This window comes from Herpailurus yagouaroundi, unplaced genomic scaffold (assembly GCF_014898765.1).
Source record: "Herpailurus yagouaroundi ecotype Mexico unplaced genomic scaffold, PumYag 182, whole genome shotgun sequence".
Classification (NCBI taxonomy): Eukaryota; Metazoa; Chordata; class Mammalia; order Carnivora; family Felidae; genus Herpailurus; species Herpailurus yagouaroundi.
In genome coordinates this window covers 60,639,692-60,667,150 of record NW_024412413.1, presented here as the reverse complement: position 1 = coordinate 60,667,150, position 27,459 = coordinate 60,639,692, and the positions used below count along the sequence as shown (strand labels likewise).

The 27,459-nt window shown below is 36.1% G+C and overlaps 1 protein-coding gene and 1 pseudogene across 1 annotated transcript; both read left to right on the top strand.

Annotated features, from left to right (window-relative positions):
- Positions 1 to 6,063: 6,063 nt before the first annotated feature.
- On the top strand, positions 6,064 to 6,984 carry LOC121041105 (olfactory receptor 6C2-like; annotated as a pseudogene).
- A 16,635-nt stretch (positions 6,985 to 23,619) lies between these two features.
- LOC121041104 (olfactory receptor 6C2-like) lies at positions 23,620 to 24,558 on the top strand. The gene has a single exon (XM_040491851.1). The coding sequence runs from the start codon at positions 23,620 to 23,622 to the stop codon at positions 24,556 to 24,558; it is 939 nt and encodes a 312-aa protein (XP_040347785.1).
- Positions 24,559 to 27,459: the final 2,901 nt, after the last annotated feature.

Below are 27,459 nucleotides of genomic sequence, written 5' to 3'. Positions count from 1 at the left end.
GTGAAAAGACCTTGTTAATATCTCTTCAAACCACAGACTTCTAGCTGAACACCAGGAAAGCCACTTAGGAGTACCTCAGCAGTAAGGGCCACAGTTTAGAGCAAGAGTGAGAAAAATAAGAGCTGAGGGTAAAATCTATCCACCACTGGGTCTAGTAAATAAACCTTTATTGAAACATGTCCACCCCCACTCATCTGCATGTTATCTATGGCTGCTCTTAATGGCATATTTGAGTAGCTTAACAGAGACCTCATGGCCCCAAAAGCCAAAAATATTTGCTATCTAGCCTTTTACAGAAAAAGTTTGCCCACCTCTGGTGTAGAATTTACTTTTCTATTTTTTGTATCATTTGGGAAGAAATAATGAGAGAAAGGTTGCTATGCAGCTACATTGTCTTCATCTACCCAGATGTCTCTAGAAGGTAACTTTTAAACTTGTTGGCCAGCCAGGAAAATTGAATTCGTCCATCCCTCTACAATTTCCCTCTTTGTCCGTGACTGTACTTCAAAGGATGAAAATGTGAAGAAGCCTGTGCATTCTGTCCACCTATATCTCACACTAACAACTCAAGTTAGAACTACATCAATGTTTTATAACAAATGGGGAATTCACTTATTTGCCATTTAAAGGAAATTTTGTTCAGCCCACCAATTCCTATAAATCTTCAACCTCACCTCAACTTCCCCTGAAAAAAAAAAAAAAAATCCTTGTTCACAACTCCCCAAGTTCTAGATGTGCAATTGAAAATCAAGCCACGGTGTTGGAGAAGAAGCCAGAGGCGCCATAAGAATGTCCTGAAGGAGGGGCGCCTGGGTGGCGCAGTCGGTTAAGCGTCCGACTTCAGCCAGGTCACGATCTCGCGGTCCGTGAGTTCGAGCCCCGCGTCGGGCTCTGGGCTGATGGCTCGGAGCCTGGAGCCTGTTTCCGATTCTGTGTCTCCCTCTCTCTGCCCCTCCCCCGTTAATGCTCTGTCTCTCTCTGTCCCAAAAATAAAATAAACGTTGAAAAAAAAAAATAAAAAAAAAAAAAGAATGTCCTGAAGGAAACGGATGGAGCAGTAAGGAACTGAAAGCAGTTTCATTCCCAGGACGGAAGGCCACCAGGCCTGTTTGTTCTCTCCAGAAGGAGATCATACATAGTAGTATAAAGAAACAAGTTACTGATACAACAGTTTGGATTAATCTCCAGGGAATTCTGCCAAGTGGAAAAACCAATCCCAACAGTCATGTACTGTATTAACTTGCTTATATAATATCAAAATTACAGAAATGGAGAACAAATTAGTGCATGCCAGTGATGGAATGGGTAAGCAAAATGGAGGTTTCAATGACTACAAAAGAGCAAAATGAGGGAAACTTTTTTATACTTAGATTGTGTGATTGCCAATGTCCTGATGTGTCTCATAAGATGTGACCATTGCAAGAAACTGGAAAGAACATGCATGATTTATTCTGTGTTATCTATTATAAGTGCATGTGAATCTATAATTATATCAAAGTAAACTTTTAATTAAAAAAAGAAAAAATCCACCATACCAAAATCAAGGAGGAAAACATAATATATACTTGAATGATCATAGAAGCACTATTTATAACAAATTCTTACATCCGATTGCCTTAGAAGAGAAGTCAGGCATTTACTTTGTTTTAATATTATTGTTGTGTTTCTTTATATATTTAATGCTATGGTATGCTACTATGTATCTTAGGAAATGGTCCCACTACTACATGTATTTTTGTGTGTGTCCAAGTTCATTAGAAGATTCATTACCGGCTCTAATATAGTAATCACAAAGGGCACTCTTGTTTATTTTTCACTTGATTCTTATGCACCCATAGCATATTGAACAAATATAATAGAAGTCACTGATAGTTTAAAAATTACAGGTACCCTATCTCCATGTTCAGAAAAGATCAGGCCATCAAATCTTCCATAATCCATTTTTGGTATTCCTTTCCCTCTGTGTCAGTTTTACTTCCCTGTAACCTACTAAATGTAAAACGTTATTTCCTAACTTTGCAATAGGAAACAATTTCCAGTGACGGTACCTGAATAAAACATTTTTAAGATCTCTGCATTCTTAGGGCTTTTGCGAATGTAGTTTTCTGAAAACACATAGTCACTGTACGTATACACCTCTACTAAAAATCTTTCATTGTAACTTTTACTTGCACTCAGGTCCTAAGGTCATTTTGGTGAAACTTTCTTTTTTTTTTTTTTTAATATATGAAATTGTCAAATTAGTTTCCATACAACACCCAGTGCTCATCCCAAAAGGTGCCCTCCTCAATACCCATCACCCACTCTCCCCTCCCTCCCACCCCCCATCAACCCTCAGTTTGTTCTCAGTTTTTTTTGTTTGTTTGTTTGTTTGTTTGTTTTGTTCTCAGTTTTTAACAGTCTCTTATGCTTTGGCTCTCTCCCACTCTAACCTCTTTTTTTTTTTTTTTTTCTCCTTCCCCTCCCCCATGGGTTTCTGTTAAGTTTCTCAGGATCCACCTAAGAGTGAAACCATATGGTATCTGTCTTTCTCTGTATGGCTTATTTCACTTAGCATCACACTCTCCAGTTCCATCCACGTTGCTACAAAGGGCCATATTTCATTTTTTCTCATTGCCATGTAGTATTCCATTGTGTATATAAACCACAATTTCTTTATCCATCAGTTGATGGACATTTAGGCTCTTTCCATAATTTGGCTATTGTTGAGAGTGCTGCTATAAACATTGGGGTACAAGTGCCCCTTATGCATCAGCACTCCTGTATCCCTTGGATAAATTCCTAGCAGTGCTATTGCTGGGTCATAGTGAAACTTTCAACAGAAGCTATGGATTACTGTCAGAAAACTAAGTATTACACTTTAAGTTTTAATAACTACTTTGAAAATTTTCAGGAAGAAAAAAATGATTAAATGTTGCTAGGTTGGAGTAGCGTTCATTTGGGGGCATATTTTGTGCTTGTCCTTTAATTTTTGTGTAGAAATTTGGAAATTTCATGAGGTGAATTCACAGTACTTTTAAGCTATTTCTGAATGGCACTTGACCTGTAAGTAAGTTACATTATGAGCAAAGCTGGCTTTGCCTATTAGTAAATATAAGATTACCAGCATTAGCTTTCTTCCCACCTCCTTATTGCCAAACAATATGAAGAAAGAAAAAATCAAAACCTATTAGCCTACACTTCTATTTAAAGGTTTTAACATAAGGACAACTCAAGACAACCGTTATGAGAAAGAAGGTTAAAATTTTACAGGGAAGATTTTTGAAATGGCTCAAAGTTCACTTATTTACTGAAAAGTTTTTGCCACTCAAATTCTCACGAAGTACGAGTAAACTGATCTGTGTTAATCATGGGATAGAATGAAGGGGTTGCAAGCCTGGAGCCATGGTTTAATAGCTGTTGGTTGGTAGATTTGGATTGAGCAGAGGAATGGGGAAGAACACTTTAGAATAAAATCTTGCTGGAGTGAATGAAAATTCTTCAGTCCTTCAGTATATATCACAACAGCTGATAAAAATAAAAGGTCAAAAATCTTATCTTTTACCAAAAAAATGCAAAATTGGAATGATAACAAATTACTCGTCACTCTGAGCATCATATTTGCCTGTATTTCCTCCTAATAATTATTGTGAATCCTTGGATGTTGAGCAGATTCAGGAGATTGCCAAATAGTTGATGGATGGAATAGAGAGATAATCCTATCCTACAACACAAATTAGCCTTTTTATCATTCCTTGAGTGGCTCAGCAATAAATTCTAGGGTATAATTATCCTAACATGCAGTCTTTTCCATTAGTCAAGTCCAATACCCCCTTTTGTGATCAAGCCAATAAATCCCAGGGCTATAGGATGAGTTACTGTCTTCATAAAGAAAAATCTACAGTCCCGGGACCACTGATTGAACATTGGAAACATCTGAATACCTACTAATACAAATGAGTTAGCAATAGCTGAGGAAAGCTGTGTATCAGTTATTATCCCACTTTGTGTATGTTAGAGTCCCCAACATCTGGCTTCCTTTCTTCTCTAAAGAAACACTAAGCAGTCAAAAATGGCATTAGCAAAAATAAAGCAGGACATACAATTTAGTAAGCTTGTTGTTTATTTTTATTCTGCATCTGGGTTAGTACGAAAAAATGAAACCCCCAAATAAATATGGTAAAGGAAGATTAAAAATCATGATCCCCAGTGAAGTTCCCTGTCTCAGGCCAAACAAGCAAAGTGAAAAAAAGTTACAGAAAGGGGTTGACTGAAAATACAAGGGGCTTACTTGGCCTAATTCAAAATTATGTCAAGCTTAAATTATCTCACTATCCAAATTAATCTTACTGCCTTTGGAGGCAAGTTTTCACCAGAAACCAGCAAAGGGGTTTGCTGAGTAATCATGAAAGATGAAGTGGCAGTATTACTCACTCAGAATAGAAAAAAAAAAAAAGATGGATGGATGGATACAGACAACCATACTTAAAAGCCAAAGAGTTGTACACAACAGACCCCCAAGTCAAATTATTCAAAATGTAAAGACTGTCTTTGATTCATAATTATCAATCCACTCATTTCTTAATAATAGCATGTAATTAATAATACTATTATCTTCCTTCACCGAATCTTATTAAATTTCTTAAAATGTAATGGATATAAAATATGATTATATTTTTAAGAGCATAGGCATATTGGTTGTAAAAACCTAGAGAACAGATGCTATAGGTAGTATGGCTGGAGAAGGATAGGAAAATGGAATAACCAAGAAACAGAAAAGTGATTATCGGCAACATGATGGAATTTTTATCATGCACTGGTGTGATCAATTATGCTCATCTTTATGAGAGAGGAAAATAGGACACCGAAATTAGTAATCTTAGAGATGCTTAAAGTTTAGGTAATCAAAGTACAGACATGAAAAAGAGAAAATATAGTCATAAATCTCTGCTATTACAGTGAACCTTATTGTTGTGAATCGGGCAGTGAATGAGAGATTGAGACGGTGGCATTGAAGTGGAGACTAACGGGTAGACGGGATGGCTTAGATAAAAAAAAAAAAAAAATAATGTGCTTATGATTTTTGCCTCAGTGACACTAAAACTAAAGTAACATTAAATTTCAATTTGAGGCAACCTATCTGAAAGTATGCAATTTCTGTGATGATACTTTTAGCCTGGATCCAACATTTCTTCCTGGATGAGAATCAAAATAATCTACATGTTCAAAGATTCCTAGGATATGTTGTGAAGTATCAATACTTGTAGAAAAGTTTCAAGATCCAAGAGAAAGGACCCAAAGCCAAGAGATGACTTTTAACTGGAAGAATCTCTTCTGGATCACTTTAAGTGAGAAAACAGAAAAACAGAAAAAATGTGTCCAACTCAAATAATGGTGAGAAAAGGCAAATTCTAGATAAGGTGATGATCCAAATTATGAAAACATCACTACCATCTCAGTATCTGCATTTCGAATGTGAATAAATTTGAGGATTGAGGAACAACACATATATGCCATCAGGTTTAAATTCTAATAGTAATTACAGTACTACAAAGACCACACTGGGTTAGGGCAGTGTCCACAAGTATGAAAACTGCCCTGGAGAAGTTAAAAAGAGACTGAAGGATACCCATTCCATTAGGTGAAGTGGGGACCTGAGCCAGAAATATTCTTCTGTTTTTGCCCAAGTGTACCAATCAGGTAAGTCAATCAGATGAAGTAAAATAATGAAAGGTGAAGAAAAAGCAAAAAGGTTGCCTTAGAGTGTTCATTTAATCTAGCTCACTCTTCCTAGAAAGAAAAAACAACGAAAGAAGTGGAAGAATGCTGTGCTTCATATGTAATTCAATAGCAAAGGTTATTAAGCAAATCTCTTTTTGCTAATTGCAACAAAGACAGGGCCAAAATTATACTGACAATGTACATGATTAAGTGAAAGAAGTAAAAAAAAAAAAATCACATATCATCTGGCATGCCTTTATGTTTCACCCATTATTCATTACCATGTGATTGACAGACCCCTGTCTCATCAAATTCAATTTCTCAAATTGTCCTTGCAGATTGGAGAGAAGTCAGAAGTTAGTAATGAGAAACTATACACCATGCTGAAACCAATTCATCCTTTTGGGATTGACTGATAATTCAGAGATAAAGGTTCTTTTTATTTTTCTATTTATCACATACATGTTGAGAATAATAGGGAATTGGACTATCATCATGCTTTCATTTATTGATTCTCATTTTAAAATTCCCATGTATTTTATCTCAGAAATTTCTCATTCTTAGAAGTCTCACTCACAAGTGTTTATATTCCCAGATTCCTTTATAGCATATCCACTGGTGATAATACCACTACTTACAATGCTTGTGCTACTCAAATATATTTGTCATAATTTTTGGAGCAATATAATTTTTTCTCCCGGTTGCCATGTCATATATCATTTTGTGGTTAATGTATACCCCTGCATTATGTGACCATCATGAACCAAAGGGTCTGTACTATCCTTATCCGTGGCTGTTGGCTGACTGATTTATTGTTGTGTTTACTCGATGTTGTGTGGGCTTTCAGGTAGAATTTTGTGACTCCACTGTCATTGATCATTTTGGCTCTGATGCATCCTCTCTCCTAAAAACTTCATGTTAAGATACACAGTACATAGAGAAAATGATCATTACCTGTGCTTCACTAACATTAATCATGGCCCTCATTTCTGTGGTGCAGCTTTATATTTACATCATCCAGACTATCTTCAGGTTTCCTTCTCCTCAACAGAAAAAACAAAAAAAACTTTTCCATCTGCTCTTCCTACATAATTGCAATTTCTATCACCAGTGGTGGCTATATCTTCATCTAGATTGTTTTCAGCAAAAGAAGGAGTGACCATTAATAAAGGAGTATCAGTACTCATTAATTCTGTGGTCCCTTTTATTTATATCCTGAGAAACAAGCAAGTGAAGCAAGGTTTCAAGAATTCAATCAAAAGAATGAAATCCCTATCAAAGTAAGAATGAAGACACTCAGAAATACTTCCTCTTAATAGTCTAGTCAACTTGCCTGCATCCAAAATTTGTCAGTGTAGGCTTCTTTCAAAAAACTTTTAACGTTCATTATGAAATCTACCCTCATATCATTACCTTCCCTTTTATTGTATGAAAGACAATAAATATGTGCCTTTCCTCATTAAAGTAATATAATGAGTTTTTGGCAACTGCATTGTAAGAGTCCCCTACATATTTTGGAGATTAACCCTTTATCAGATACTAGGTTTGCAAGTATTTTCTCCCATTCCATATATTTTTTTAATGACAATTTTCTTCTTTTTTTCGTGTTTAGAAAAGTACCATTGAGATTTTGATAGGGATTCCAGTGACTCTGTAGATCACTACAGATCACTGTCCATTCATACTATGGAAATTTTAACATTATTAAGACTTCCAGTCCATGAACATAAGATATCTTTCCATTTATTTGTACTTTCCTTAATGTCCTTCATCAAATGTCATATCATTTTCAGTGTATTAGTCTTTCACTTGTTTATCATTGTATATTTCCTCTGGTTCCCACCAACAGGTAATATGAATGTGAATGAAATACATGTACATTTGAGGCATCATTTTTTAAATTTATTTATTTTTTTGAGAGAGAGATACAGCACGAGTGGGAGGGAGACAAGAGAATCTGAAGCAGACTCCAGGCTCTGAGCTGTCAGCACAGAGCCTAGCACAGGGCTCGAACTCATGAACCACAAGACCATGACCTGAGCCACAGTCAGACACCCAACCAACAGAGCCACTCAGGCACTCCTAGGCATCATTATTTTTAAGTTGATAATTATGACTAGCAAAATGTCTTCCAAGAACAAGCTAGAAATGATCTCTTTCAGTAAATTTTCCTTGATCAGTCACACACTACTCTGATCTTCATTTCCTATTTCCTCTAGTAGTCATGTATTATATGAATTATATCTGAATGAAGTTACTTAAAATAGTTGATATTGATCTGTATTGCTGGAGATAATTTCATTCTTTTTATGGTATACATTTTACTTCATCCTTCTTTTTTCACATGGACTACATGCAAGTGTTAATAAAATAAAATTTTAAATAAAATTATAAACAGTATGACATAAGTCTCTTCTTCACCATTTTCCCCTGCTATTCAGTCTGCCATAGAGCCATTCACTATGTGTCCTTTTATATGTCCTTCCATAGACATTTTATACATATACAAAAATGTTAGCATCTTTCATCCAAACTCCAAACTCCATTCTTTTTCAAATGCCCAAGTTTGGGGCAGTTGGGCAGCTCAGTCAATTAACTGTCCAACTTCGGCCTAGGTCATGATCTCACGGTTCATGGGTTCAAGCCCTGCATCAGGTTCTGTGCTGACAGCTCAGAGCCTGGACCCTGCTTCTGATTCTGTCTCCATCTCTCTCTGCTTCTCTCCCTCTCCCCCCTCTCTGTCAAAAATAAATAAACATCAAACGTCCAAATTTTAAGAGCACAATACTAAATAAACAAGTAAGTAAGTAAATAAAAAACAGGGAATGATGGCTCAAAGACCAAACTAAATCTCCAACAAGTGACCCTAAGGAAACATTGCTGAATTACCCAACAATTCAAAATAACAGTGTTGAGATGCCGAATAAGAATACGGACAACTAAATGAAATCAGGAAAGGATTCATGAACAACAGTGAAAATATCAACAAAAAGACAGAAACTATAAAAAGAGCCAAACAGAAATTTTGGACCTGAATAATATAACAACTGAATTTTAAAAAATTATCTAGGGAGGTTAAATAGTAATCTTATTCAAGCAGAAGAATGAATCAGTGAACTTGGAGATACAGACTTCAAGCTACAGAATGAATAAATCACAGGGATAAAAGGCACAGTTTAGGGAATATAGTGAATGGCATTATAATAGCATTATATGGTGACAGATGGTAGCTACACTTGTGGTGAGCATAGCACAATATATAGACTTGTTGAATGACTATGTTGTACACTTGAAATTAATGTAACATTGTGTGTCAATATGCTGCAATAAAAAATTTTGAGTCAGGGAGCAAAAACGAAAATAGAATGAAGAAAAGTGAAGAGAGGCCAAAGGATTTGTGAGACACCATCAGGTGGACAAATACATACGTTATGAGAGTCCCGGAAGGAGAAGAGAGATGAAAGGGCAGAGAGCAAATTTGAAGAAATAATGTCTGAAAACTTTCCAAATCTGAAAAAAAGAAATGGGCACACAAATTTTAGAAGCTTGAAGAAGTCTACATAAGATACTCAAAGAGACCCACCCTGACAGACATTATAAACAAACTGTCAAAAGTTAAAGATAAAGAGAGAATCTAGAGAGCAGCAAGAGCAAAATACTGTCAGACACAAGGGAGCTCCTATCAGATTATCGAGGCATTTCTCAGCAGAAACTTTGCAGGCCAGAAGGGAGTGGGACGATATATTCAAAATTGTGAAAGAAAAAACTGGCAACAATGATACTATATTCAGCAAAAGTGTCCTTTGAAAAATCAAAGAGAAATTAAGACTTTCCAAATGAGCATAACATAAGAAAAATCATTACCACTTGATCTTCCCTACAAAAAAATACTACACGGAATCCTCCAAGTTGAAATTTTAAAGGTCTCTGGTAAAGGTAATATACAGGGATACCTTGGAGATATTGTGGATTCAGTTCCAGACCACTGTATAAAGCAAGTACCATAATAAAGTGAGTCAGATGAATTTTTGGTTTCCCAGTGTACATAAGAGTTATGTTTACATTATTCTCTGGTCTATTAAGTGTGCAATAGCATTAGGTCTAAAAAACACTGTATATGCCTTAATTTAAAAATACTTTATTGCCAAAAAATGCTAACGATCATCACTGCTCCCAGAGAGTCATAATCTTTTTGCTGATAGAGGGTCTTACCTCAGTGTTGATGGAAGCTGACTGATCAGGGTGGTGGTTGTTGAAGGTTGGGGTGACTGTTGCAATTTCTTAAAGTAGAACAACAATAAAGTTTGCCACATCAATTGACTTTTTTCCTTTCATAATTTCTCTATAGCATGTGATGTTATTTGATAGCACTTTTCACCCATAACTTCTTTCAAAATCGGGAGTCGATACTCTCAAAATCCGCCATTGCTTTATCACCTAAGTTTATGTAATATTCTAAATCCTTTGTTCTCATTTCAACTATCCTTACAGCATCATCCTTAGGGTTGCTTCCATCTCAAAAACCACTTTTGGGGTATCTGGGTGGCTCAGTTGGTTAAGCCTCCAGCTCTTGGTTTTGGCTCAGGTCAAGATCTCACAGTTCGTGAGTTTGAACCCCACATCTGGCTCTGTGCTGTCAGTGTGGAACCTGCTTGGGATTCTCTCTCTCTCTCTCTCTCTCTCTCTCCCTCTCACTCTCTCTGCCCCTCCCCTGCTTGCGCTCTCGCTCTCTCTCTCTCTCTCTCTCTCAAGTAAACAAACAAACAAACACTTTCTTTGCTCATCCATAAGAAGCAACTCTATGTCTAGGTAAGTTTTATCATCAGATTGCAGCAACTGTGTAACATCTTCAGGTTCCACTTCTAATTATAGTTCTCTTGTTATTTCCACAACATCCGCAGTTATTTCCTCTACTGAAGGCTCATACCCCTCAAGACAATCAACATCTATTAAAACTTCTGTTCATGTTGATATCTTGACCTTTTACCATGAAGCACAAATGTTCTTAATGGCATCTAGAATGGTGAATCCTTTCCAGAAGGTTTTCAATTTGGCAAGATCCATCAGAAGAATCATTCTCTATGGCAGCCCAAGCTTCATGAGATGTATTTCTTAAAGACTTGAAAGTTAAAATTACTCCCTGATCCATGGGCTGCAAAATGGATATTGTGTTAGCAGGCATGAAAACAGTATTAATCTCACTGGAAATGTCCATTAGAGTTCTTAGGTGACCAGATACATGGTCAATGAGCAATAATATTTTAAAAGAAACCTTTTTTTTCTGAGCACTAGGTTTCAACAATATGTTCAAAATATTCAGTAAAACATATTGCAAATCCATGTGCTCTCATCCAGGCTTTATTGTACCATTTATAGAGTACACACAGAGTACATTTAGCATAATTCTTAAGGGCCTTAGGATTTTCAGAATGGTCAGTGATCATTGCCTTTGACTTCAAGTTACCACCTTCATTAGCCACTAATAAAAGAGTCAACCTGTCCTTTAAAGCTTTGAACCCAGACATTGGCTTTTCCTTTCTAGTTTTGAAAATCCTAGACAGCATCTTCTTTCAATATGAGGCTGTTTCATCTACATTGAAAATCTGATGTTTAGTGTAGCCACCTTCGTTAATTATCTTAGCTAGACCGTCTCGATAACTTGCTGAAACTTCCACATCAGTAGTTGCTGCTTCACCCTGCACTTTTATGTTATAGAGATGGCTTCCTTTCCTAAACTTCATGAACTAACCTCTGCTAGGGTCAAACTTTTTCTTTGAAGCTTCCTCACCTCTTTCAGCCATCAGAGAATTGAAGACAGTTAGGACCTTACTCTGAATTAGGCCTTGGCTTAACAGAAAGGAGAGACTAAAGGTGACAAAGACTAGAAAAGATTACAGAAAACCTCCAGAAATAATGGCAAAACAAGTAATAAAATGCCAACAAATGTATTATCAATAATTACTTTGAATGTAATAAAAGACATGTAATAAAAAGACATAGCATGTCAAAATGCAGGAAGCCCCATCTAGGTACTTCCTACAAGACTCATTTTAGACCTAAAGATACCTGCAAATTGAAAGAGAGGGAGCAGGGAAACACTTATCATGCAAACGTAGGTCAAAAGAAAGTCCAAATAGGAATACTTATATCAGACAGACAGACTAGACTTTAATTTTTTTTAACATTTTTATTTATTTATTTTTTTGAGAGAGAGAGAAACAGAGCACAAGCAGGGGAGGGGCAGAGAGAGAGGGAGACACAGAATCTGAAGCAGGCTCTAGGCTCTGAGCTGTCAGCACAGAGCCCGACGCAGGGCACAAACCCACGAACCATGAGATCATGACCTCAGCCGAAGTTGGTCGCTTAACTGACTGAACCACCCAGGCACCCCCAGACAAACTGGACTTTAAAACAAAGACTGTAAAAAGAGACAAAGAAGGGCATTATATAATCATACAGGAGACAATCCAACAAGAAGACGTAACAATAGTAAATATTTATGCATCCAACATGGAGCACTCAAATATATAAACAAACAAAAAGGAAGTAATTGATAAAACACAGTAATAGTAAAGGACTTTAATATTCCACTTACATCAGTGGACATTTCATCTAAGCAGGAAATCAACAAGGAAACAATGGCTTTGAATGACACACTGGACCAGATGGACTTATAAAATGCTAAAAATTTGGCACTCTAATGAAGGCACAGTTACAACTTGGTATAAATATATATTTGTTGGTAAGCATGATGTTGTGGGGCAGGTCACTTCTGTTTGTTCCGGTTTCTATGACTACTCATGAATTAATTCAAAACATATGTATTGAGAACCTATGATATGATCGATATTGCTATGAGTACTAAGATCAAAAAGAACAAACAGGTACTGACCCATTTCTACTGATGTGTGTATTACATTCAGAACATTCCATTCTAAATTCTAAAACATTCCATTCCATTCTAAAATTCCATTCCATTCTATTCTAAAACAGCAAAATACTTTCTTTTAAGTGCACATGGAACATTCTCCAGAAGAATTCACACATTAGGTCACAAAACAGGCCTCAACAAATACAAATATATTGAAATCATATATAGCATCCATAATGCTATGAATCTGGAAGTTAACCACAAGAAAAGATTTGGAAAAACCACAAATACACTGGAGGGTAAAGAACTGCTACTAAACAATGAATTGGTCAACCAGGAAAACAAAGAAATAACTTAAAAATACAAGGAAACAAAAAAACACAACAGTCCACAACAGTTTTGGGAACACCAAACACGGTCCTAAGAGGGAAGTCTATAGCAATACATGCCTACCTCAGGAAGGAAGAAAATCTCAATTAACAACCTAACTTTACACCTAAAGGAGCTAGAAGAACAACAACAAAGTTGAAATCCAGCAGAAGAAAGGAAATAATAAAAATTAGAGCAGAAATAAATGATCTCGAAAACAAAACACACACACACACACACACACACACACACACACACACACACACACCAACAGAACAGATCAATGCAACCAGGAGCTGGTTCTTTGAAAAAATTAATAAAATTGATAAACCTCTAGCCAGATTCATCAAAAAGAAAAGAGAAAGGATCCAAATAAAGCCACATGTGAGAGAGGAGAAATAACAACCAACACCACAGAAATGCAAACAATTATAACAGAATATAATGTAAAAATCACATGTCAACAAATTGGAAAACCTGGAAGAAATGTACAAATTCTTTAAAACATATAAACTACCAAAACTGAAACAAGAAGAAACAGAAAACTTGAGCACACTGGTAACCAACAAAGAAATTGAATCAGTAATCAAAAAACTCCCAACCAATAAAAGTCCAGGGCCGCATGTCTTCACAGGCAAATTCTACCAAACATTTAAAGAAGAATTAATGCCTATTCTTCTCAAACTCTTCCAAAAATAGAAATAGAAGGAAAACTTCCTAAAATGCATTCTATGAGGCCAGCACTACCCTGATCCTAAAACCAAATAGAGTCCACATAAAAAGAGAACTACAGGCCAATATCCTTGATGAACACAGATGCAAAAATAAGACAAAAACATAGAGAGAAAGGCAAACCATAAGAGCCTCTTAATTATAGAGAACAAACTGAAAGTTGCTGGAAGGAAGGTAGGTGGGGATATGGGCTAAATGGGTAATGGGCATTAAAGAGGGCACTTGTGATGAGCACTGCGTGTTATATGTAAGTGATGAAGCACTAAATTCTACTCCGGAAACCAATACTACACTATATGTTAACTAACTTGAATCTAAATTAATTAATTGACTAAAATGATTTGATGATTTCCTGTCTTACGTTTAATTAATTAATTAAAAAGAAAAAAGATAACATATCTAAATACTTGATACAGGGAAAATGTTAGAAGGTAAGTTTTCAATTATAGGTTTAGAGTGGCCTTAGTAATATATTTATTTGATACTCTGACTTGAAGTCAATTCCAAAATGTTCAACATAGGCCCAGAAAGATATTCAAAGGAACTGGCAATGGGAAAGTATAACTGGGAAGGTGGACTGTTCTGCCTTAAAGAGAGCTGATTTCTGTCTTAAGGGGTATAAGCATATGCTTTGTTAACCAGAGGCTTAATGTTAAGTCAATTGGTTAAAAGAAAATCTTAGAAATATAGTGAATATGGTGAATATTAGGAAGAAATATATACTCCCTACTCTTCATAATTATCTTCATGTGGAGATGCATTAAGAATAATTCTCAAAAAATGGGGCGCCTGGGTGGCGCAGTCGGTTGGGCGTCCGACTTCAGCCAGGTCACGATCTTGCGGTCCGTGAGTTCAAGCCCCGCGTCAGGCTCTGGGCTGATGGCTCGGAGTCTGGAGCCTGTTTCCGATTCTGTGTCTCCCTCTCTCTCTGCCCCTCCCCCGTTGATGCTCTGTCTCTCTCTGTCAAAAAAATTAAAAAAAAAAAAAAAAAAAAAAAAAAAGAATAATTCTCAAAAACTTAAAAAATACATGATTCATACAATTATTCAATAAACACTTGCAAAATATTTTATTCAACTAGTTAAACCAGTAAGATAGTAATTTTGTTTAAAAGGAGAATTTAAAGAGCGCCTGGGTGGCTCAATCAGTTAAGCGTGCGACTTCAGCTCAGGTCATGATCTCACGGTTTGTGAGTTGTCACCCCACATCAGGCTCTGTGCTGACAGCTCAGAACCTGGAGCCTGCTTCAGATTCTGTGTCTCCCTCTCTGCCCATCCCCTGCTTGTACTCTCTCTCTCCCTCAAAATAAATAAACATTAAAAAATATTTTAAAGGAATAAACACTATAATCAAGACTACTGTCCATGGGGCGCCTGGGTGGCTCAGTCAGTTGAGCATCCGACTTCAGCTCAGGTCACGATCTTGCGGTCCGTGAGTTCGAGCCCTGCATCAGGCTCTGGGCTAATGGCCCAGAGCCTGGAGCCTGCTTCTGATTCTGTGTCTCCCTCTCTCTCTGCCCCTCCCCCATTCATGCTCTGTCTCTCTGTCTCAAAAATAAATAAATGTTAAAAAAAATTTAAAAAAAAAAGACTACTGTTCAGTATCTACTAGATACTGAACAGATTAATATCCTATAGTGCCATAAAACTGCAATCTTTGGAATATCTTTTCCACTGAACAGAAATCTATAGTCAATGTGTCATTTCAAGGTATGTGGACTTTAAGCAAAGAGTAAATAACAAAGTATATTTTCCTGAATAATTAAATAATTTTTAGATGAGTCTATAAAATGACATTGCAAAGACAGGCATTTTCCTGCTTTATTTCTAAAGTTTGAAGATTTTTTTCAATAATTCATGTGCGCAATTCTCTTGGCCCGTCTCGTACCTATCCTTGCCTGTTGTTGACAAGACTTATCTGACAAGTAGATCTTGAACAAGGATCTGGGTATGCTAGATCTATCCTATTCCCTTTCCTCTTTTAAGTTGTCTTTTCTACAACTAGATTTCAGACTGCTTGAAGTCATTCAATAAGTTACCCACGCTGGTTGATGGGACAGATTTGGATTAGCAATACCTGATAGATATGCTTATTGGAATGTCCAAAGTCATATTTTTAACATCTCTATCTGTAACAAAACTGATACTTTAATAACCATTTAATTGCCTACTTTCTCTAATTGACTCAGAAATCAACCAAAATAAGGATGGGATTCCCTTACGATCCCAACAGTGGCAAGGGACCCATACACTTTTGTGAATATTATGTGGCATTACACATTGGAAGCAAAGTGTGACAATACACTTCAAAATTCTAATTTTGTTTCATGTTTATTCATTTTTGAGAGATAGCGAGTGAGTCAGGGAGGGGCAGAGAGAGAGGGAGACACTGAATCTGAAGCAGGCTCCAGGCTCTGAGCTATCAGCACAGAGCTCGATGCAAGGTTCGAACCCACAAACCGTGAGATCATGACCTGAGCCAAAGCTGGACACTTAACCGAGCCACCCAGGTGCCTCTCAAAATTCTAAAATATAAGTGGCCTTTGCCTCAGAAATTCCTCTTCTGATAATAATGCTGGTAATTAAAGAAATAGATGATATTTATATACAATAAGATTTTTATTTTTTTAAATAAGATTTTTAACATATAACTTTATAATAGTTAAATATGGGAAGCTTTCTCAAATAAAGGTTTGTCCATAAAGAATATATTGTGATGCAAATCTATATTTTTACCATGTAAAAGTATTAACAATAAATTGAGAAATTGATTATATATATACTACTTTCAAGTATATTTATACATTTTTCCACTTAAAGTACAGACCTAAAGCAATTTTGTTGTCTTTTGTTAACATTTTGTTATCTATGAGTTGAAGAGTAGCCAGAAATACCGTTTCATCAGAAAAGTATTGTTTTGCACTCAGAATGTATCTAATAAAATTGTTTCACCTTATTGTCTCCAAGGACATGATTCCCACTGCTGCCTCTATTAGGTATTTTGCCAAAATTCAGCATATATTATAATCATTAGTCATATTTGAACCTTGGTTACCTAGGACCCTTTATTTACCCACATAGAGAGCTCCTGCACATCCATATGAGTCTGAGATAATAAAACATCTATGTTACTTCACTGTGTAAAAGTCTATTTTTGCCCAGAGAAATCAGAAATCATCCACCAAAATCTTCTAAAAATCACCTTAGATTTCTCATCATTTAAAATAAATGACTTTTTTTTCAGGTTTGCTATATAAGAAATTTTTTCCTAGGTTTAACGTGGAATAGAATATTTTCTTTTGGTCTTTTTTTTTTTAATGTTTTTATTTTTAAGAGAGAATACGTGGGGGACAGGCAAAAAGAAGTGGACAGAGAATCTGAAGTGGGCTCTGTGCTGACAATAGCAAGCCCCATGTGGGGCTTGAACTCACCAACCTTGAGATCATGACCTGAGCCAAAGTAGGACGCTCAACCGACTGAGTCACCCAGGTGTCACTAAAGTGGAATCGAATTTTTAACAAGAGTTTCTGGGCAACTCAGAGAGCACTACCTGCAGTAAAACACTGTGAATGTGTATGTCTCCATGAGAGGGGCCTTTGTGCACACATTCGACTCCACTTACGCTTTCAGTTTCATCTTTGGAACCATCAGGATCATAGAGTCCTCTAAAGTCATGATTACCTTCCACAAGAGTAAGTATATTCTTATTTGGCAATTTCAGTTTTTCTTCAATTAACATTCTAGCTCCGTGGTCTCTGCAAAAATATCAGACTTGTCTATTGAAGTATGAGATGGAAATAAATTAATTTGGATATCTCTGAAAAAAACCAAATAGCTATTTATAATGTTATAAGTAGTTATTTGTAATATTATTTCATTTTAGAAAAATTAAATTTTAAGGGATTGAACTCACTGGAAATATTTAATACACACATCAGTAGAGATGAGTCAGTACTTTTTCACTCATTTTGGCCTTAGTGCTTATAACAGTATCAATCATACCATAGGTTCTCAGTACATGTTTTTAATTAATTCATGAGTAGTCATAAAAACAGTAGGAACAAACAGAAGTGACCTGACCCACAACATCACACTTACCAACAAATATATATTATACCAAGTTGTAATTGTGCCTTCATCACAGTGCCAAATTATTAGCAATGTTGTCTATAGTGATCAATGAGCTAATTATAAATACAAATATTCCAGGGTGTCTGGGTGGCTCAGTCGGTTAAGCATCCAACTTCGGCTCAGATCATGATCTCACAGTTCATGGGTTTGAGCCCCGCATTGGGCTCTGTGCTGGCAGCTCAGAGCCTGGAGCCTGTTTCGGATTCTCTGTCTCCCTCTCTCTCTGCTCCTCCCCCACTCATGCTCTGTCTCTCAAAAATAAACAAACATTGAAAGAAAAAAAATTTATAAATACAAATATTCTTTGAACTACACTAAATTGAAAATACACCTAAATTAAAGTGGTTTACCAGAACACTCACTTAACATTCCAAGATCACAGAAAATAAATTGGTGATTAGAATGAAAGGAGAGTTTGGGAATCTGGGACAATGCTCTGAGTTAGCATGCCACAGTGAAGCACTGAGAGCTTTAAGAATGTTCTCAGTTTGGTTCAAAAGGGTCAATTCCTCCTATATGATTCTGTCTAAAAGGGTACTTGATTATCAGTTATTTCTCCCCCTGAGCATGATTAGTGCTTCTTTTCTGTAGAGATGCATATAATTCAAGGTAATTTCCTAACTGTAGGAGTCTGATGCTGTTATTTGTTACTGTCTTAATAGAAATACCATGCTTCAATTCACCAGACCTTAGAAAAGCACACCTCTAGGTTTCTCATTGGGTACAGATTGCTAGAATAAGTAAAAACATTCATCAACAAATTTTTACCTAGGAAATCCTTTTCGTCCTTGGAATAGAGGGAAAACAAAAGATATAGACTCTATTTACAAAATAACTGCTCATTTAATTAATTACCTAATGATAGTTGAGAAAGAAATGTGAAATACCTGTTACCTCATGTCCAAAATTGCAGCCTCTCTGAACTCTGCTCTTAGTATTTCTTTACAGAACATTGAACAGGTTATCAGAGGCACCAAAATTCACAAGCTTTATAAAGAATTCAGAAAAGAAAACACAATAGTTGTAATGCCATTGATTAGTGCCCTCACACATTCGCATAAGTATTAGAGGAAGTTATGGAACAAAAAAAAGAGGAGGAAGAAGAAAATGAAGGAGAGAAAAGAGGTAGTGGCTTTAAGTTATTATCTGCCAGGCACTCTGCATGAATTATCTCAATCAGTACGTACAATAATTCCATGAAAGTGGGTATTATGGAGGAAACTAAAGCTATAAAGGAAAGGAGAAGGGGGAACAGCATACTCTTATTTCAAAGACAGTGCATAAAGCACAGGAAGCAAACTTCCTCTTACTAGACATTAGCCCACAGGAAGACAATAGAATCAGTCACACCTGCATAATGTTAAAGGCAGTCTCAAAAAAATCAGTTAATTTTTACCCCAATCAGCTTATATGTTAATGATCTTATATATAAAATCATTTTAAAACCTGCTCAGTTTAAAGAAAATACCTTGTTTTTGTTGTTTAAGGCAAATATGACAGTCATTCTTTATTTCTACAAACTTTTAAAGAACACTTACTATGCCCCTGGAGATAATTTTGCTGCTGGAGACACAATAATGTCCAAAACAAAATTTGTCTACCCTATTTGACAAGTTAGTCATAAGACTTATCATAAGAATAGTCATAGACTACAAGGAAAAACTACTTCTACTTAAAGGGTTATAGATAGATTCCTAGTGAAATTTATACCTAAACCAAAAATGGAAAGAGGGATAGGAAGGTTAGAGACTGCAAGTATAGAGATCACTAAAGAGAAAAGGATCAGCATATGGAAATTTCCACAGATAATTTTAAGCATGGCCTTTTATGGGAACTGCTAGTAAATAAGTGAAGCAAATTGAATCAGGAAATGTGAAACCAGCAGCCTGACTCTACAGACTGTACTCTTTATCACTATGATATACTATCCTTTTTTTTTCATTAAAGTATAATTAGCAGTGCTATGTTGGCTTCAGTTTTACAATATAATGATTCCACAATTCTATACATTTCTCAGTGCCCGTCAAAGTAACTGTACTCTTAATCCCTTTTACCTACTTCACCCAGGCCTCACCCACCTTCCCTCTGGCAATCACCAGTTTGGTCTCTGTATTTAAGAGTTTTTGTTTCTTTTTTCTTTGTTTATTCACTTGTTGTTTCTTAAATTCCACATATGAGTGAAATCATATGGTAATTTGTTTTCCTGTGACTGACTTATTTCACTTAACATTATACCCTGTAGGTACATCCATGTTGCTGCAAATGTCAAGATTTCATTTTTATGCCTGAGTAATATTCCATTGTATATCATAGAGGTATATACATACTATGGGGAGTAAGATAGCATCCAGTAAAAGTACACTAGAAGAATAGAAGAAATTAGGTAAATTGTATTAATACTGGAAATATTAGCAAGATCTCCATATGCTCACTGAGCAGCTTAAATTTTATGATGAAGGTAAAAGGGAGTGATAGAAAGGATTAAAATTATGACTTGAGTAATTTTAATTATTTGAGATAGCAAAAATTCTACTTGCAAACTCTGAAAAAAATAAAAATTCATTTTTTTAATTCAACTTAATATCAGTGTCTTCCCTCCCTACCTAACTCCACCACCTCATTCTAGTGAATCATTAACATATATCTGTGCTGTCGCCCTCAACCCAGCTTCATCCTAATTCTGGTACATCTGTGCACTTTGAGTGTATTAAGAGGTAAAGAAATGTCAGTATCCATCAGAGTTGACATTATCAAAATATCCATCATCTCTTCATATCCTCAAATACCTATTCTGTGCTTTTCTGCTGTGGGATCTCTTGTCCCTCTTCCCATAGAACTCTTACGGTTCAGTGGTTCTCTGTATAAGCCTTAAGACACTTTTATATCTCTACAGCAAATTGCAATACAGGAAAATTTATGAAGGACTGAACGTTCTTTTTTAGCTTCCTGCCACTATTAAGCATAGGAACACCCTTCTTCTAATTCTACACCATCTTGAGACTGGGAATACTATGTGACTTTCTAATGCCCTTATAGCCTGTGTTCAAGGAGCAACTAATTATTTCCTATTATTTTCCTCCTGAGAGCTCTTCAAGGAAAAAACCCTGCAGAAGTCTATCTCATTTTCTTTCCTTCTGTTTTTCTGACTCCATATCAGTGGAAGATAGCAGAGAGCCCCAAACATAGAGATCTCATTCAGAACCATCAAATTCTCTAACCTATCCCCTAACTCTTTTATCCCCTGCTAAACAAATTTCCTAAATTCTCTAAGTATGGGAAGCCTTGTCCTTACTCATTACGCATGGAATAAAATCTTTATTGCATGAAAAGATTCCACTAATCTAAATGCTTGATGCATTTGAAACTCAAAATCCCTAAACATGTTCCTTCTTCTACTCCTCATAACTCTTACCTAAAGCCAAAATAAATTAACTTTCATATAATTGAGAGACAGATCAAGAGTTTTAAGGAAATATCTAGTATAGGGTTATGTCAGTTAATAATCTTTCAGAAACGTTTTTCTACAACACATAAGGGAGAATTAATCATATTTGGGATTTTTAAAAAATGATTCTGATCATATTGATTTTAAATTTTGAATGTAAAGATATATGTTAAGTATATATTAATATGCTTTTGCAATGTTTCAATGAGATAAAAACACCCAGAGTAAAATTAGTATTGTGAGTGAAAGAATAAAAGAAACAAATTCCGAAGATAGCCAAAATGGCAAGACCTAGTGATAAACTGAAAATGGGAGTAAAGAAAAAAGGAACAATAAAGATTGTCCTTGGATGAGACTTAGGATTGACAGGGAAGGAAATGCAATAGTGAGAGGCACATTTAAAATCTTGAAATGTGCACATCCACAGGACTCTCAATAAGACAATAAAATAACAAAATAAGAATGCTCAATATAGTTAATAGTAATGACTGTTTGCCATATTTCAAATGCAGTTATAGATATTTTATCTATAGTATCTAAATTTATCAGTATAACCCTAAGATGTAAATATTATTTTTACCTGAATTTTGCACATGAAAAAAAAAAGCACAAGATAAAGACGTTAAGCAAATCACTCAAGGATACTCAAAAAGGAAAAAGTCTAAATTCAAACCCTCCAAATCTGATCTAGATGTCCAAGAATAAACTGAATGTTGAAGTCAGAACACCTAAGATATATTTTCCCTGCAGATACAAAGTTGGGAATCATCAGTCTATTTGAAGTCACCTTTTTATAAGATTCAACTTATTCATAAGAGACAGAGTGAGAGAAAGGATTTTCTAGAAAAGAGATTTCAGATGGATCAATAACCAAACGGATTGGAGAAGGAAAGGAAGCCATGAGAGAGAATGAAAAAGAATAGACAAAGTAGGAAGAAATTCAAGGAAATATGAGTTGGCAGGAATTAAGCTGTAATGACTTTCATAAGTTAGCAGTTTATAGTCTCATATGCAGCAAAGAGTTTGAGCTAAATGAAGGCTGAATTGTGTTTAATGAGTGAAACAAGAGGGAAGCTAGTGTTGACCTTGACTAGAGTAGTTTAAATGGTGCAAAAATCAGATGAGTTGATGTATAAATGGTTGATAAGACAGAGGAGACATCACATAGGTGAAATTTAAATGACAACGTGGAAGTATAATTAAAAGGCTAAAACTTCTTTGTACGTGTGATATTGGTACATGTGATTTACCATAAGTTATTTCTAGCTGAAACAAGGTAGGCAAAAGCAAAAAAATTGGGGCTATGGCTCTTCAGCTCTATAAACATACTCCTAATGTTCCCTTACTTCTCTGTAATAATTTTGAATCAAACACATTACTGTTCAATACATGCAAGGAGTGATTTGTCACTGTCAAATGTGTTTAGAAAGAAACAATGGAAATTCAGTTTCAAATTTTAATATCAAGAATCTGCTCTAAATGAGAAACCATTGATGGGGAAAGAGGAATAAAAGCTCTCAAGATCTAGAGAATATGAAACTGTAGCAGCTTGAGTGCTTTAGGGCCATCACTGTTGAAGAAACCTAGAAGTAATGAATGAGATGATACAAATGCAGACTTCAGCTTGTAACTGGAGGAGAAATTCTTTGGAGAACAAGGATATCCTACAATATATATTAAGTAGATAATATATTCTAAAAGTAGAAAGAAAATACAGCCAAAGGTAAATATTAAAAATATTAAATATGTACATTTAAAGTAAAATTTCTATGGGGAAAACCTCAAAAAATTGGACTGTTAACACACTTAAATGAATCTTTAAGAAAATATATCCAACAAAAACACACTTCCAAGAAGATGAACTAAATAAGCTGACACAGGATAAACTATGTGATAAATATTCATTGCCAGTTTAATAACTAATACATATGTAAATTTTAGTACTGGGATTATTTGACCAATGATCATTGTTAGTTTTCAAGTCTTCTCTGCTAGAAGCATGTCTGCAGATGGAAAATATGGGGAGGGTAGAATTGTTGATCCAAAAGCAACTTATAAAGAGAGGAATTTTTTTTAATGATGTTTATAAGATGATATGTTCAACTGACACCAGGTCTAGCTAAGTTGTAGATTTATTAGAAGCAGCAGGAGGAAATATGTGATTTAAATATGAATAGTTAGTTGTGTGACACAAAGAGGCACTCAAACATCACCATGTGTTATGTGCTCACTTCTCCATTAACCAAGTGTATAGGAATCACTCTTAGATGTACTTCTCTTGAGGTTAGAAGTTGGCCAGGATTTTGGAGCTCTTCATATAATCCTCTTTATTGTTTCAAGCAGATTGGGCAAGAGACAAGAAATAATCAAAGATGAGAAACCAAACCACGCTTACGACTTTCATCTTGCTGGGACTGACAGATGACACTCGACTGAAAATTTTGCTTTTTATCTTTCTATTTCTTTCCTACATATTGAGTGCATCTGGAAACCTAACCATCATCACCCTCACTCTGATTGATTCTCACCTTAAAACACCGATGTATCTTTTCCTCCAAAATTTCTCCTTCTTAGAAATTTCATTCACAACTGCTTGTATCCCCAGGTTCTTATATAGCATATCATCTGGTGACAAGTCCATTACCTATAATGCTTGTGTCAGTCAACTGTTGTTTACAGACCTCTTTGCAGTAACAGAGTTTTTTCTCCTGGCCACCATGTCCTATGATCGCTATGTGGCCATCTGCAAACCACTGCATTACATGACCATTATGAACAGCAGAGTCTGCAAGAACTTCATCCTCTTCTGTTGGGTAGCAGCACTGATCATCATTCTCCCACCACTCAGTCTAGGTTTGGACCTGGAATTCTGTGATTCAAACATCATTGATCATTTTTGCTGTGATCCATCTCCTATCCTGAAGATCTCTTGCTCAGATACATGGTTGATAGAGCAGATGGTTATAGTATGTGCTGTGTTGACATTCATCATCACCCTCATGTGTGTAGTTCTTTCCTACATATATATCATCAGGAGCATTCTAAAGTTTTCCTCTGCCCAGCAAAGAAAAAAGGCCTTTTCCACTTGTTCTTCCCACATGATTGTTGTTTCCATTACTTATGGTAGCTGCATCTTCATTTATGTCAAACCTTCAGCCAAGGATGAGGTGGCTATTAATAAAGGGATTTCACTCCTTATTACTTCTATCTCACCAATGCTGAATCCCTTTATTTACACACTGAGAAACAAGCAAGTGAAGCAAGCTTTTCATGACTCAATTAAAAAAACTGCATTCCTCTCAAAGATGTAAAGGAGAAATGAGTCAATGAATCCAAAAGGGAAGGTGAATACACACAAAACCTGAAGCTTTATATATATACTATTTGTGTCTGTATCACTTATTCTCCAGTCATACTGACACTCTCACTTTCTTGTTAAGCTTGCTAACTGTGAACCCTATTCCATTTTTCACTCTCCACTAAAACTAAACTCTGGGAGCACCTGGGTGGCTCAGTCAGTTAAGCATCTGACTTCGGCTCAGGTCATGATCTCACGGCTTGTGAGTTCAAGCCCCATTTCGGGCTCTGTGCTGACAGCTCAGAGCCTGGAGCCTGCTTCAGATCATGTGTCTCCCTCTCTCTGCCCCTCCCCTGCTCACACTCTGTCTCTCCCTCAAAAATTAATAAATGTTAAAAAATTAAAAAAAAACACTAAACTCTGAAGATATTTACTCTTACTATCTGACAGATATTGATGTTTGCCAAACATGCTGGTTGTTATCCCTAGCAACACAGGAGACCACATTTTTCTGCCATAGTTCTACACTGTTAGGTGTGTCTAAGTACCCAAGTTATAGTTATCAGAATGGCTGTGGAAGTGATGAGCACCATTTCTAGACCTGGCCTGTAAAACATACAATATGTGATTCACCATTCATGCCTTTTCCCCACCTATCAGTCAGATGCCCATGTTTAAATGACTTTTGTAAGCTTTGCGTTGGTAATGAATGAGGTTGATTCTCCATCTCAGCTATAAGTCTCCATCCAAAGCACAGACAGTCACAGCAAGCCTGATAAATCTTTTCCTCTGCCCCCACCTCCACTCAGTTGTCACTAGATTTGACAGGTGAAGTGTCACAGAAATATCCCTGGTACTTAGCAAGGGGGCCATATTCACAGCTTAGGTCTATTCTGGTTAAATGAGTGAAATGATGACCCACCTTAAAGTACCATTAGAAGTATGTACTGTTAAATTTAATGGTATAGATACTACCTTGACTATTGGCATCTTCCTCCTCAGACACTCATAAACTCAAATATAGCCCAAAACAACCATATGAGGGAAACAGTATTAAAAATAATATACACAAAGTTGTGAAGTTTTAATACTACCCACCCCTCTTTCACATCTTCTGGTCCTATAAACCTTTCCAGCAAAGTGCCTGTGTTACTTCCTCTCATACCTACTGTGAGGGGGCAATCATTTAAATAAAATTCCAGCCTTTTAATGTTTGTCAAGCACTTTTTTTGAATGACTGATGTTTAAATTGCCGTCTCCCATTTTCAAGGAGTCCATTGCATTGAGGGCATTTGGGAATATAATATGTCTATGTAATATTTTCTTTTTCTTGACTTTTTATGTACATTGGTAGAAGTAATGTAACTGTATCAAAAGAAATATATTCAAGATACCCTACAAGGGATTGTGCAAGTAGATGTTGGTCCTTCAATCACTTGCAGAGACCATAAGCTTAACTGAAGGAGTAAATTTAGCCCCCTGTACAAAAATTTACCATTCTAAGTCACAACCCTCACTACATTTGAAATGCTTACAAGTTTGGATAAGTTGAATAAATCTGAATGAGTATTTTAAGATGTGCATGTGGAGTTAAAGTAGCTTTCTCACACATTACAACTGATATTTCACTCTTAATTCTTTAGGGACATCCTATAATTGATCCCTTTTTCATCTTACTCTTCAAAACTATGTTTCTCTGAAAGTCTGTCTTTAATTAATCCCTTTTAAAGGACTTCACCAGGTCATGTCTTCCTTTCTGCTACCACATACTCTGCCCCCTGAGTCCTAGGTCACAGTTTGAACCAACACCACCAAGGTCAGATTGTCACTGCTCTGCACCCCACACCCTGGGGCCTCAGATGCAGCTATGACTAGATTGTCACTGCTCTGTGTCCAGCCCTCTGAGGCACTGCTGCACCCTCCCTGGATGTGGAAGCACTGCACACACCTAGCTGGCACCCTCATGGCCATTTGGAGGAGCAAGTCTTTTCCCACCAAAGCCAGTTTAAAAGGTTCCAAGTGGCAGCTGCTCCCTCAGATTTGTAGACATCAGTGCAAAGCCAGTAGAAACATGAAAAGGCAAAGAAACAGGACACCATCAAGGGAGCGCAGTAATTTTCCAGTAACTGAGACCAAAGAAATGAAAATCTACGAGTTCTGTTAAACAGAATTCAAAACAATTATTTTAAAAAGGATAAATAAGTTGTGAGGATCTAATGTATAGTATAGATAATATTTAATAATACTGTATTACACACTTAAAATTGGCTGAGAGTAGATCTTAAGCATTCTCACTGCAAAGATTAACTATATAAGGTGATGGATGTGTTAATTAACTTGATTTTGGTAACCATCTACAACATACATATGTATCAAATTATCAAGTTAAGCACTTTATATATTTTATTGCCAATTATTCCTAACATATCAGGAAAAAACAGACATGTATACACAAAAATAATTCATCAATTAATTATAAAAATAGAAATAGAAAGGTCCATGACATATAAAAACAAAAGAATCATAAAAATCTGAGAGGTATTTCTTAAAACTATCAACATAGTTGGGGCGCCTGGGTGGCGCAGTCGGTTAAGCGTCCGACTTCAGCCAGGTCACGATCTCGCGGTCTGTGAGTTCGAGCCCCGCGTCAGGCTCTGGGCTGATGGCTCGGAGACTGGAGCCTGTTTCAGATTCTGTGTCTTCCTCTCTCTCTGCCCCTCCCCCGTTCATGCTCTGTCTCTCTCTGTCCCAAAAATAAATAAACGTTGAAAAAAAAAATTAAAAAAGAAAAAAAAACTATCAACATAGTTATCACTTTGCCTTTTCTTTCATTCGAAGATTTTTCTTTTTTATTATCTGAGTATGTTACACTAAGCATTACACATTTTGCAGGATTAATAAATCAGAAAAACTA